This window comes from Capsella rubella, unplaced genomic scaffold, assembly GCF_000375325.1.
Source record: "Capsella rubella cultivar Monte Gargano unplaced genomic scaffold, Caprub1_0 scaffold_4, whole genome shotgun sequence".
NCBI classification, from domain to species: domain Eukaryota; kingdom Viridiplantae; phylum Streptophyta; class Magnoliopsida; order Brassicales; family Brassicaceae; genus Capsella; species Capsella rubella.
The window spans coordinates 4,325,470-4,339,308 of NW_006238920.1; the positions used below are offsets into that span (position 1 = coordinate 4,325,470).

At 35.1% G+C, this 13,839-nt stretch overlaps 1 protein-coding gene across 1 annotated transcript; it reads left to right on the top strand.

Annotated features, from left to right (window-relative positions):
* The first annotated feature begins 580 nt into the window (after nt 1-580).
* Nucleotides 581-4,635, top strand: LOC17888431 (axial regulator YABBY 5). Its single transcript, XM_006295071.2, has 7 exons — nt 581-804; nt 1,423-1,542; nt 2,226-2,334; nt 2,429-2,477; nt 2,585-2,660; nt 4,068-4,140; nt 4,247-4,635. Exons 1-6 carry the CDS (start codon nt 733-735, stop codon nt 4,134-4,136), a joined length of 495 nt encoding a protein of 164 aa, XP_006295133.1. The 5' UTR covers nt 581-732; the 3' UTR covers nt 4,137-4,140; nt 4,247-4,635.
* Nucleotides 4,636-13,839: the final 9,204 nt, after the last annotated feature.

Sequence of the window (13,839 nt, forward strand, 5' to 3'; positions counted from 1 at the left end):
ATAATATAAACTATAATTTTTCTAAACCGGTATAATATATTTAATTTTTGTATGAAAAATTTGAAAACCGAATTTTTGTTTTTACTTTTGATTTTTATTTATTCAATCTTTTTTTTTCTTTACATACACTATTGCCTTTATGCTTTTACTTAGGCCCCGAATAGTAACTGTATTTTTTACTATGGAGAAGTATGGTGCGGTTCATATAGTAACAAAAATACATAAATATATATGTATATGTAGATATTTTGACATGTTTACAATACTATTGCAGTGCAGTTTTGTAGTACAGTATAATTACCATTCGGAACCTTAGTTTTATAACAAAACCGCAATAGTTTTTTCTTTTACCTCTAATTGCCTTGTAAGAATCTGATTTCAATATTTCGATAAGAATTTTTTTTTTAATGGTACGCAACCCCATGAGTGAAGAGGACCCTACTCGTTAAAAGACATAGAACACAACCCTACATCGAAATTCCCAAATCCTTGATATTGCATATAATAATTTTGCCTCTTTAACTCTCATCCTTAGGCTTATTATCTTCCCCATATAATTACTTTTATGATCCCTTGGCATAGTTGTTGAAGTACAATACCCGATTTTAAGGCAAGTGTCTGTTCGGGTAGAGAGAGATAGAGAGAGAGAAGCTTTCTCACTTATATAATTGCTCTCATCTTCTATCTATTCTTATAAAAAAAACTTGTTTGGTCTATATCTCGAAATCGATCATGGCTAACTCTGCGATGTCATCCGAGCAACTCTGCTACATCCCTTGCAACTTTTGCAACATAGTTCTTGCGGTATATATATTCATGTTATTTCTATTCTATGCTCCCTGCAAAATTTCGTATAAAGATATATAATCAAACATAGATCTACCTTTATTTCCTTTGTAGTATACATATATATTGGTTTCTGTTAAAGAGTAGTGCAGTTCTTTTCATCAGTTCCACTATCTTACAAACGTTCAAAGTTCTCACCCATTGAAATCAGTTTTTCATTTTTCATTTTTTTTTTGTATCACTTACAAATATTTCATTTAGCTTATGGTGTGCCAGAGAGAAGTCACCATCCTTCTGCTATACATGACTTTTCCCCCCCATCATATAGATTTCTTTTCATGTTTTTCTCAAATTAAAGTCCTACTTATAGCATCTTACTTATAATTTAAGTTGGGAATCAAATGATATGATAAACTATTTTCAAAATGGTCATGATTCATATGGATATGATAAACTTACTTTATTCACTACTGAAAATATAAGTTGATCTCCTAAGATTTTATTCAAGTTGCATGAAGTCATATAAGATTTTCAAGGATCTTTGTCTTATGGATCTAGTAGACTAATCAAATTGTCCAAGAAAGAAGATTAACTAATTTTAATAAGTGAGGTTGTGTTTGGCTAAAATGTGTGTAGGTGAGTGTCCCATGCAGCAGTCTGTTCGATATCGTGACCGTCCGATGCGGTCACTGCACCAATCTGTGGTCTGTAAACATGGCAGCTGCTCTTCAGTCGCTTTCACGCCCTAATTTCCAGGTAACTTCTCAATCACTCTCTCTCTTTCCTCAATTGCCTGAATTTTAGAATTTTATATTGTAATAAAAAATAAAATAAAAACTCGAACCATCCCTCTGAAATTTAGGGCTCTTTTGTTTGTTTTGAAAGACGAATTAAAGGCAAAGATCTGAGCCTCTTGTTGCATGGTTCTGTCTCTAGCCGCCATCTACATCTACCTAGCCCAAAAACACTTAATAATTTTTTTACTCTTTTTCAAGTTTATTTAATTAATTATTTTCCAGCTGTGAACTTATATTTGCAGCCTTTTCGTATCATAGAGCCCTAGCTTATGTTTGATCTACTACTGATGTGGGCTAGTTCCTCTATGATTTGATTGATATGAATGTTAGGGTTTCATTGGTTTTGTTTCTTTTCTTTTTCTAAATATATTTCTCAGATTCCTTTCTTTAAAGGGTTTGTCTTTTCCTACTCTTTTTTAACATTAATAATATGTCTTTTCGTTAGGCCACTTTATCTTTTTATTTTTATTTCCTAAACTAGACAATACATACATAATTGCATATGAATCCCCTTGATTCACTATTTCCATCTCAAAAATCAAAGACCAGTCCTTTTTTTTTTGTCGTCATCAAAGAACAGTCATGTAAACAAAAACTAAACTAAGCATTCTTTTTTCTTTTTTTTTTTTTTTATATATATAGGCTACGAACTATGCTGTACCAGATTATGGATCTACCTCACGAGGTCACACCAAGACCCCTTCTAGAATTTCAACTCGTACTATAACGGAGCAAAGGATTGTAAACCGTCGTAAGTATTAATTTTAATTTTCTATATAGAACCAAGTAAGTAAATTGTAAACATGTATGTGCGTATATTCTAAATTTCATTTATTGCCTTTCAGCTCCGGAGAAGAGGCAGCGAGTACCTTCTGCGTACAATCAATTTATAAAGTAAGACAAAATTTCTCAAGACTATTATTTAGATGACTTATGTTTATTATGTTCGAAATCTCTTAGTCAAGAAAAAGGTAATTAAATTTCGTGTTTAATATGTGAAGAGAGGAAATTCAGAGGATTAAGGCGAATAATCCAGACATTAGCCACAGAGAAGCATTCAGCACCGCCGCCAAAAATGTAAGGATTTTTTCATGTTCAATGGTTTTAGCTAAAAATATAAGTTTTAAAGAGTGGAGCTTTCTTGAGAGGAACATCAGAAAAATTAATAAAAATGTAAACAGTACGACTGTAAGCGTCAAAGAGTGGTTTTTAAAATAAGTTAGAGTTTGTATTAGGTTATAGACTAGAGTAATGCAGTGGACTTAATTAGCTATTCGAACCATTCTTAAAAATGACTTTGGATAGTGTATATACATTAATGTTTTATATATACATATACTTTAATATTAAAAAATTAAAAATAGATTTATACTATTATTCTTATTTAGTTTATTAAGTAATATGATTTTCTCCTAAACTATGGTGTAAAAAAAAGTGTATAAAATAAATTTAAACTTTGTAAAACTACACCAAAGAAAATTAAAACTTAAAAAAATATACTCACAGACCACTGTCATTGAAGGTTTGAGTACGCACGTTGATTCGATCTTTTTATATATAGGACTCTATTTCTTCATGGACTGATCCCATAAAGATTTTAGTCTCATACGAAATACATTAAATTTGTTTATTTTTCCACCCTTCTAAGCGAGCAAGCCACATATATTTTTTATTTTTGTCTTTATGTCCAGCAAAATGATATATTTAAGCACCCAAAAATTAATTTAGTAACCAAAATACAGCCATCGTTATTTAGATAGTAATAGTAGACTAGTAACAATTAATAGCCCGATGCTAATATTGTTGGCCATGATTAGTTCTCTAAATAAACTAAGTAATTGGTATAAACAACAGTGAATCGATATAAACTTATATATATAAGTATGTAGAAAAAATACGGGAGAATTTTAAAAATATTATTTTTTCAAATGTCATTTTTAAAAATATCTTTTTCAAACTTTATCAAAATAACCATTAAAAATGTTGAAATTTATTCAAATATGGGTGGAAACTTATAAATATACACACAAAATATTTTTGTATGTGTATAAAATTTTATATATTTTTCATAAATAGCGTTAAATAACTTATGAAAACCTTATAAAAACCTTTAAAACTTTTTAAAAACTTTGTAAAACTTAAAAAATATTTATAACCTTTTAAAACATTATAAATTATTGGTATCGAATCTCTCAGTAGTAGTTATTATATAAAAGTACCTTATAAATCATATAAAACTTTATAATTTTTTATATTTAAATAGGAGTATTTTTGAAAATGTATAGATAAAAAAATATATTTTTTAAAAGGAATACACCAAAATGGGCAATTCTAAAAAATTCTCAGAAAATATTACATTTTGTTCAAAAATAATGTAAAATTATAAAGTGGGCACACTCTCCTCATATTCACTTCGGTCCATTTAAAAATACAACTCCTTTTATTCCTTTGCGGTACTGATTAAATTGGTTTCACACTTTGTAGTGGGCACACTTTCCTCATATTCACTTCGGTCTAATGCTTGAGAGCAACAAACAAGCCAAGCTAGCTTAACAATGTAAGTGTTTTATTCTATATACATCAATCGTTTTAAAGATTCACCTTACTTATAAAACTTATTTAGTGGGAACTTACAGAATTTGACTTTTATCTCTCTGGTTTAGTCCGCAGTTAATGATAATGAGTGTTGGAGCTTTGAGGTAACGAGAGTTGAGAAGGAAACTATATAATATGTCTAAATGATATATATATATATATATATATATATATCTATATATATATATATCTATATTGTATGATCTTCGAACAGTATGATCATGACTACATATGTAACTGAAGATGTCTATCTTTAAGACCATATGTAGATATAATTAGTAATAAGCTTCTTATTATTTATCTCTTATGGCAACTTATTTGGTTCGTCTCACAAGATGTATGAGTTCCTTTTCGGATTTTATGAATCTTAAACAAAATGAAAATGTAATCTACTTATGCAGAAGGCATGGAATATGGCGAATTTATTTTGTACTTTGAAGTCTAAATATTACCATCAGTACTATTGTGCCTATAATTCCATTATTCCCCATCTGTTCGTTTTTTCTTTCGTTTATTTTTCCGTAGGAAAAGAGAACAATTCTTCTATCTATATACCATGATGGTAGGTAACGCGATTATACTTAGGTAACACGTGAGTTTGAAATTAATAGACTAAATATGTAGTATTCTATAAATAAATATTAGTAGGTTAATCCTACGGTATATCGCAAAATGAATTTTTAGTTACTGTATGTTATATAAGTATTTTGATTTCTTTTTGTTTTGAAGTTTTCACTATTTATTTTTGTGTCTAGTTATTATATTTTTTTTTTAACCGGTGCTACAGCACAGAATAATATATTTTTTTCTTATGTTCTTTTTAATTAAATTTGTTAGTAAATAAATATATTTTTAGCTTTTTAATATTGTATATTGTTGTTTAGTGTATTTTTTTTGATTGATTTATATAAAAATTAAATATATTATTGGAAAATTATAATCTAAATAAGTTGTCTCAAAAGTAGGAAGTGTTAGAAACCGTGTACAATACATGTGATTAATTTATTACTTCCTCATTAAGAAAACGTCTCTCTTTAATATACATCACTCTTGGCAATCTTATATGATAAAACTTTTCTTTGCATCTAAATGAAATGAGTGGATCGACTGTTCTCACAAAGGCTGCATAAGACCTTTGATTTACTAGACTTGTTCTCGTCGTTGGATATTATTCACCAAAGAGAAAAATAAAAAAATGAACAAAGTAGAAAGAGTTTTTGATAAAAAATTAGATGGTTTGCAAAGAATTGATTTTAATAGAGAAGAGAGAAGAGGAAGAGTTAGTCTTGGAACAAGCTCCAAAACATCTCCAAAATGACAAAATTATTAAATAAAAATTTGAACACACAAACTTAACCCTTGGCCTTCAAATTGGGGAGATTCCTTCTTCTTCTTCTTAGGTGTTGATTGGTTCTCCCGTTCTCACCCGCCTAGCGGGTTGTAGCGGGCGTTTGCTATTGTTAGCGATTGATACCAATCATTCAAAACGCTCCACACCGCTTGGGATTGCTCGAAATCGCTGAATTTCAAAAGCTCCTTCCCGCAAGCGTTTGCAGTATAAAATATATATTATCAAATCTTATATATATTCACATTAATTCTCAAATTATAACTATTCTCTAAATTTAATTTTCCAATATTATCAAATCTTATAAATGTTATTTATTTAACATTTCAATAATCATTTAGTACATATATTTAGTAATAATTTATTATATGTAATTTTTAATCATATTTAAAATGTTTATAATTTTACATAAAAATATTTTACTAAAATTTTTTGACAAAAAAATATATTTTACTAAAAAAATATTTGTTTTAAATAATTATTCAGTAATTTATTTATGGTTTTTAGTTATTAATCGTATTCAGTTTTTCAATATATTTATCATAATAATATAATATTGGTATATTTATACATTTTAATAATTATATTTATATTTAATTTTGTAATTTTTGATGTAACCGTCATTGCAGCCGCCGCTGGTTAACCAGTCATAAAACTCCCACAAATTCACCCATTTTTAAAAGCTAAACCAGTCATTTAAAACGCTTAGTAACGCTTGAAACCGTGATAAGGGGGAACCAAGAAGGAGGAAGAGATACGATCCTCTGTTTTGACGTTTCCGAAACAGAGCACGAGTTCTTCAATGGGGAAAAGAGAAGATGAGGGAACAAAGAGATAAGAGAGTGTAGAGATCGATTCTAGGAATCGATATCAACACAAGGGGTCGCAAGTCCTCCTTGCAGGGCCTTGGTTACAAAGCTCTTTGGGTAGAAGTCTACCTCTTTTTGGGTTTTTCTGATTAATGCAACATGAACTAAACTTACAAATGTTCAGCAGCTCCTAATTATAGGGCTGTGATAGAAATCAAAACAAAATCCTAACAAGAGAGATAAAGCCAAAACTAAGCAATCCTTATCAAAAACCGATAATTAAAACGAAATGCAAAAACAAAAGAACAGTAGCTTGATGGGCACGAAAGCCTTTGACGAAGCCCATCAAGAGGAGATTGTGCGCTGCATCAGGTCCCTCCCGGTAGAGAAGGATTCGGCCTCGAATCTGGCGCCTCGTTATCACCATGAAACTGAGATAAATGCTTAACATTAAACACATCATGAGTACGCAAATGAGGCGGAAGACGAACACGGTAAGCATTGGCATTGATACGCTCCACAACTTCAACGGGACCAATCTTCGTCGACTTTAACTTGTTATACTCCCGAAGAGGAAGGCGCTCTCGTGTTAGGTATACCCACACAAGATCACCCGGTTGAAATTCTAACACACGACGCTTAGCATCAGCCTTGGTTTTGTACAAAGCCGTCGCATCCACAAGATGATCATGAGCCTGCTTATGAATCGCTTCCAAATTCTCAACAAAATCGACAGCCTGGCCATGAAAGCGAGTTTGGTCGGGTAAAGGAGCCAAATCCAACGGACATCGAGGAACAATGCCATAAACAACACGAAACGGACTGGAACCAAGACTCCGATTAAATGCATGGTTGTGTGCGAATTCAGCTTGACAGAGCTTAGCATCCCAGCTCTTGATATGATCACCCACCAAACAACGCAAAAGATTTCCAAGAGAACGATTAACCACCTCAGTTTGACCATCCGTTTGGGGGTGATAGGCCGAACTCATATCTAAACTAGTACGAAGGAGCTTCCAAAGGGATCGCCAAAAATGACTAAGAAACCGAGAGTCACGGTCAGAAACAATAGACTGTGGCAACCCGTGAAGACGATAAATTTCTCGAAAGAACAAGGTAGCAACATTAAGAGCATCCGTAGTCTTCTTGCAAGGAATAAAATGAACCATTTTGGAAAAACGGTCAACCACCACAAAAATTAAATCATGACCACGCTGAGTACGCGGAAGCCCCAGCACAAAGTCCATACTAATATCAGTCCATGGTTGTGTAGGAATTGGTAAAGGAAGATACAAACCAGCATTTGTAGACTTGCCTTTGGACTGTTGGCAAACCCGACAACGCTCCACAAAACGAGTCACATCACGACGCAAGGTCGGCCAGAAATAAGACGAGGATACTAGATGTAAGGTGCGATCACGACCCACATGGCCCTCATTGTGTAGCTCGCTGATTATTTGATGTCGAAGGCTGCAATCGGGAATACAAACACGCAACCCATGAAAAAGGAACCCGTCATGAAGAGAGTAGTCATCCGAAAGACCTTGTTCCGCTTCAGAAAATAATCGTGCAAAGAATGCATCGGTCTTGTAAAGCTCAGCAAATTCAGAGAATCCCGGAACGGTCGTATGAATGGCGGTAAGAACCGTGTGACGTCTACTGAGGGCATCGGCTACACGGTTCGTTTTTCCTGAAGTGTGCTTAATGGAGAAGGTGAATTGCTGAAGAAAAGCAATCCAAGAAGCATGCCTGGAAGAGACCTTGGCCTGGCTATCAAGATGCCGTAACGCATCATGGTCCGTAAAAAGGACGAAATCTCGGTGAACCAAATAATGCCGCCAATGCTTAATAGCCTGCACAATTGCATAAAATTCAACGTCATAAGTACTATAGCGTTGACGAGCACCGGAAAGTTTCTCACTAAAGAACGCTACGGGACGCCCTTGTTGACTAAGAACAGCTCCTATCCCCAACTTCGAAGCGTCACAATGGAGTTCAAAAGTGTCCGTGAAGTCTGGGAGAACCAAGATAGGTGCGGTTGTGAGCTTGTGTTTAATCAACTCAAAGGCAGCGGTGGCTTCAGGCGTCCATAACAACCGGCCCTCACGCATACAGTCCGTGATTGGTGCGACGATGGAACTGAAATTTTGGACAAAACGCCGGTAAAAAGAGGCCAAACCGTGGAAGCTTCTCACGTCAGTGACCGTCTTCGGCAAAGGCCAAGACCGAATAGCTTCTACTTTGGCGGAGTCGACGGAGAGACCTTGATCCGAGACAATGTAACCCAAAAATGTCACCTCCGAAGTTCCAAACTCACACTTTCGTCGAGCCCCATAGAATTGTTCCGCACAAAGAACAAGTAGCACCGATCGAAGATGACCCAAATGCTCCGACAAGGAGGTGCTAAAAATAAGAATGTCGTCGAAATAGACAACGACAAACTTGCCAATGAATGGTCGCAAGGCTTGATTCATTATCCGCATAAAAGTACTCGGTGCGTTGGATAGACCGAAAGGCATAACCAGCCATTCAAAGAGTCCTTCCTGGGTTTTAAAAGCCGTCTTCCACTCGTCCCCTGGGCGGATTCGAATCTGATGGTAACCACTTTTCAAGTCTATCTTGGAGAAGACACACGCCTTACCAATTTGGTCCAGTAAGTCGTCAAGACGCGGAATGGGGAAGCGGTAGCGAACAGTGATCTTATTAATGGCACGGCTGTCCACGCACATCCTCCAAGAACCATCTTTTTTAGGAATGAGTAAGGCTGGAACAGCACAAGGGCTTAGGCTCTCTCGAATGTGACCCTTGCGTAAAAGATCCTCCACCTGACGCCTCAATTCCTCATGCTCGCTTGGGCTCATTCGATAATGTGGTCGGTTAGGGAGTGTAGCTCCGGGAACGAGGTCTATGTGATGTTGAATATCCCTTAATGGCGGCAGCCCCAAAGGAAGATCACTTGGAAAAACATCTTTGAACTCAGACAACAACACGTCGAATGTGGGAGGAACTACCCACTCCGTTGTTGGGTTCGACGAACAAACGGGAATTAATGCCAAGGCAACACCTTCCTCACGTAAAGCAAGCTCAAAGTCAGCGTGAGAACAGAGTATAGTGCTTGTGGCGATGACAGAAGGAGGAGGAGGAGGTGCTTTAGGAACCGGTGGAGACAATGACGGTTCTCGTGAGGGAAGCAACAAGATGTTATGAGTCTCCCAATAAAATTGATATGTGTTTGCTGCCCCGTCATGGATAATTCTTCGATCAAATTCCCAAGGACGACCAAGAATAAGATGGAAAATATCCATATGAGCCACATCAAAGTAAAATCGATCCTTGTAATAAGGACCAATGGAGAAAGGAACTAACGCGCGATGAGAAACCTTTGCTGCAATACCATCTTGAAACCAAGTAAGGGAGTATGGGGTCGGGTGAGGTTCGGTGGGAATTCCAAGCTTTTGGAGAGCTGAAGAGGAGACCACGTTCCGAGAACTCCCAGAGTCAATGATAAAGACACAAACTCGATCTCGAATAGTACACGTCGATCGGAAAATATTAGTCCGGAGCCAATGTTCTTCCCGCTGCTGTGGAGTGAGACAGAGACGATCCAATATCAATGAAATGCCATGGTCTCCACTAGTGGGATGAACGACACTTGCTGCTGCCTTTTCTACCACGGTGTCATCCTCAAACTCTTCATCATCGTCTTGTAGGTTCTCCTCAGCAAATAAACCACCTCTCTTATAATTAGGACAAGCGGTTTGGCGATGACCAGGCTCACCGCAAGCAAAACACCGCAGTGCATTACGAGAAGACCGACGAAGACCTTCTTCTGCATCCTTCACCACAGGTTTCGTGTCGGGTTTGGACGAATCAGAACCCTCCCGAGGAGAGAACCCGCTGGAAGAGGGGCCGATGTCTGTACTACGCGCACGTGTGTTAGGGGTAGACCACGAAGACGAACACTGCTGCTGTTCGAACGACGCCGCACGACGATGAGCCTCTGAAACCGTATCTGGGTCGAATTGAGACATCGCGTTCTGAAGCTGTAGCCGTAAGCCACCAATGAAGCGTGAAACAAGCTGAACCTCACTGTCATAAATTTCATTTCGAGTCAATAACAAATGAAACTCTTCAGCATATTCATCCACCGTACGCGAGCCTTGTCTCAGATTCTGTAGTTTGGTATACATAGTGCGATCATAATTGTGTGGCATGAAAGTCTCTTTCAACTTCTTTTTTAGCTTTTCCCACGAACGAATAGGTTCTTTACCACTGCGAGAGCGAGTGGCTTTAGTCTGCTGCCACCAAGATGCTGCGTGACCTCGAAGGCGTGTAACCACAAGAGCAACTCGTCGATCCTCGGGGACTGCTTTAAACTCAAGAATCTCATCAACTGCAAAAAGCCAATCCAGCAGTGCATCTCCACGAATACCACCATGGAACTCTGGAATCTCCACACGAAAACTGGATTCCCATCGATTATCATGTTGTCGCTGATCGTGGTGACGGGCGTTGTCAAAGTCGTGTTGTTGATGCTCGACAAGGGGTAGATGATGACGATGTTGGACCACTGGTGCACGATTGTCAACCACAGCAACATCAGGTTGTCTCGGCTGGGCTGTACTAAGACGATCCAGGGCCAGAGTTATCGCATCAAGTGACGCCTGCAACGTAGCCTGCAAATTTTGGTTGGATGTGAGCAAAACATCACGCAAGTCGGTTAAATCGAAGCTGTGGTCAGGGGGATTAGAACCGGTAGGATTTGGTTTTGCTGGAGGCATGACGGAAGGATACGGTCGGATCGAGAAGAATCTGATACCAACTGATAAGGGGGAACCAAGAAGGAGGAAGAGATACGATCCTCTGTTTTGACGTTTCCGAAACAGAGCACGAGTTCTTCAATGGGGAAAAGAGAAGATGAGGGAACAAAGAGATAAGAAAGTGTAGAGATCGATTATAGGAATCGATATCAACACAAGGGGTCGCAAGTCCTCCTTGCAGGGCCTTGGTTACAAAGCTCTTTGGGTAGAAGTCTACCTCTTTTTGGGTTTTTCTGATTAATGCAACATGAACTAAACTTACAAATGTTCAGCAGCTCCTAATTATAGGGCTGTGATAGAAATCAAAACAAAATCCTAACAAGAGAGATAAAGCCAAAACTAAGCAATCCTTATAAAAAACCGATAATTAAAACGAAATGCAAAAACAAAAGAACAGTAGCTTGATGGGCACGAAAGCCTTTGACGAAGCCCATCAAGAGGAGATTGTGCGCTGCATCAAACCGCAACCGCCCGCTTCCGCAAACTCCCGCAACCGCCTGCTTCCGCAAACTCCCGCAACCGCTGCGTTTAAACCAGTCAGACCCTTAATGGGCTGAGCCAATATATTTATATATATAAAGTTAGCTTTTCTCACTTCTCATGATGCCACCTAAGCATCTACCTAAGCAACATTTTTATTTTTACATTAAAATAATTTTAAAACATCTATTTAGTGCATAAAACATCTATTTAGTGCATATTTATGTTACTTATTTAATTAATAGAAAGTTTATATAAATAAAACTTAATTATGGAAAATAAATCTTATGTTAAAATATGAAAATATTATTTTAATTTTTTATTAGTGGTAATAATTTAATTTAAATTTTATTTTAAATTGATCATAGTTTAAAATTTAAAATTTATGGTAGAATAAAACAACATTTATGTAGTTGTATATAAAATTTTAAATAGGAAAAATAAATTTGAAAGTGAAATATTAGTTTATAACATGATCAAAAAGAAAAAAAGAATTTGATATTTTGTAAATTGAATCAAATGCTTTTAATCCAAATTTGAGTATTTTAAGATAGTATTTGAAGAGAAATTAAATAGTTATAGTATGTTGTGAAAATCAATTTAAATCAAATATATGTTATATATGAGCCAATAGAAGGTGAAAATAAAGTAGATGTTGAAAGACAATAATGTATAGTAGATAATGACTATGGAATTGTAGTTAAAAGTGTTTAAAATAAATTACTAAAACTTGAAATGATAATAATGCACATGACTAAATTAAAATCTTTAAAATCTCATTCATTTATTCATCATGACAGTTCTTTAATACCTAAATTTTGATACCATGTAAATTTCAACCTAACTCACTAAAAATCAATGAAATTAGCCGATTTTAACATCTCTCGAAATAATGACCATTTAACGGATGAGTCAAATGACAGAGTGGCAATAACGGGGCGTAAAAGGTGAGTAAAACAACGTCATTTTTGAATCTACAATTTTGTTCATCTACACACAACAAAATGACTTCTTTTTAAAAGACTATTATTAAGGAGAAAATATCTATTATATAAGAACCAATAGATATGCAAATAATTATATTTATATCATTCTATAGTGTTGCTTTAATACAAGATGAACTGACTAAATGCATACATATGGTGAGCTACTTAATTAAAATCTTTGTGAGGGTGACTAACAGTTTGTGAGGGTTACAATAATTAAAATCTTATAAAGTATAAGGTTGTACCACCTACTGTTGAGCCTAATTTACAGTTAAACAAATAACAATAAACATTTCAAATACTAAACTAATATAAACCTTAAAAAACAATCCATATGAATTATAGAATAACAAAAAATGAAAGCAATAAAACCAACAAAACAAACGTTGCAAAAAAAAAAGAAAAAAAAATCAAAAAATCAAAAAATATATAATAAAATTATAAACTTCCCGCGCGCAGCGCGGATCAACAACTAGTATATATATAAAGTTAAATTTTCAATATTCTCCTTAAGCCACCTCATCATCCTAATCATCATCCACCTTATTTTGTAAAGTAAATTATACTAATATGTTAAATTTTTAAAAAAATTCATATGAAAATACAAAATATATAAAACAGAAAATCAGAAACGAATATATAATTGTATAAAAATTATCATAACGAGATATAATTTACGTCAAATCCAAAAAAAAAAAAGTAAAACAAAAAACTTAATTATGACAATATATTAAGAGATAATGTAACTAATAAAAAAATATAACAATCCGCCCGAAACCCACTAATCATTTTCAACTTTCGAGTCAACATGTTGAAGTTGCTCACAATATTAACATCTAGATCTATATCTGGTAGGAACCCTAATAGCACATGTTTCTCTCTGATTTTCCACCGTACTTCCCTTTACACCCACACATCGACCTATATTGTACACACTTAATTTTTCAACTACTAATGAAGCTAAAAACTCAACATGGTTTTTATACAAACACAATCTAAGATAAAATATATATATGTTATAGTGCAAAAAATAAGTAGGAAATAAAATACGAACCAATTACTCATCAACAATATAATAAAACTCACGTCGCATAGCGCGGGCAACTAACTAGTTAATATATAAAAGGGGGGGGGGGGGTTTAGAAGCGTTACTGAAGCCTCATTAAAAACCTATTAGGAAAAAACCTTTGAAGGGGGGAAAGTACCTAAGTAACACTT

Bases quoted from the DNA above. Each gene is read 5' to 3' on its own strand.
- LOC17888431 (XM_006295071.2), top strand. From the start codon at position 733: ATGGCTAACTCTGCGATGTCATCCGAGCAACTCTGCTACATCCCTTGC. The intron at 1,543-2,225 runs GTAACTTCTCAA...TTATATATATAG, and splicing joins TTTCACGCCCTAATTTCCAG to GCTACGAACTATGCTGTACC. The intron at 2,335-2,428 runs GTAAGTATTAAT...ATTGCCTTTCAG, and splicing joins GCAAAGGATTGTAAACCGTC to CTCCGGAGAAGAGGCAGCGA.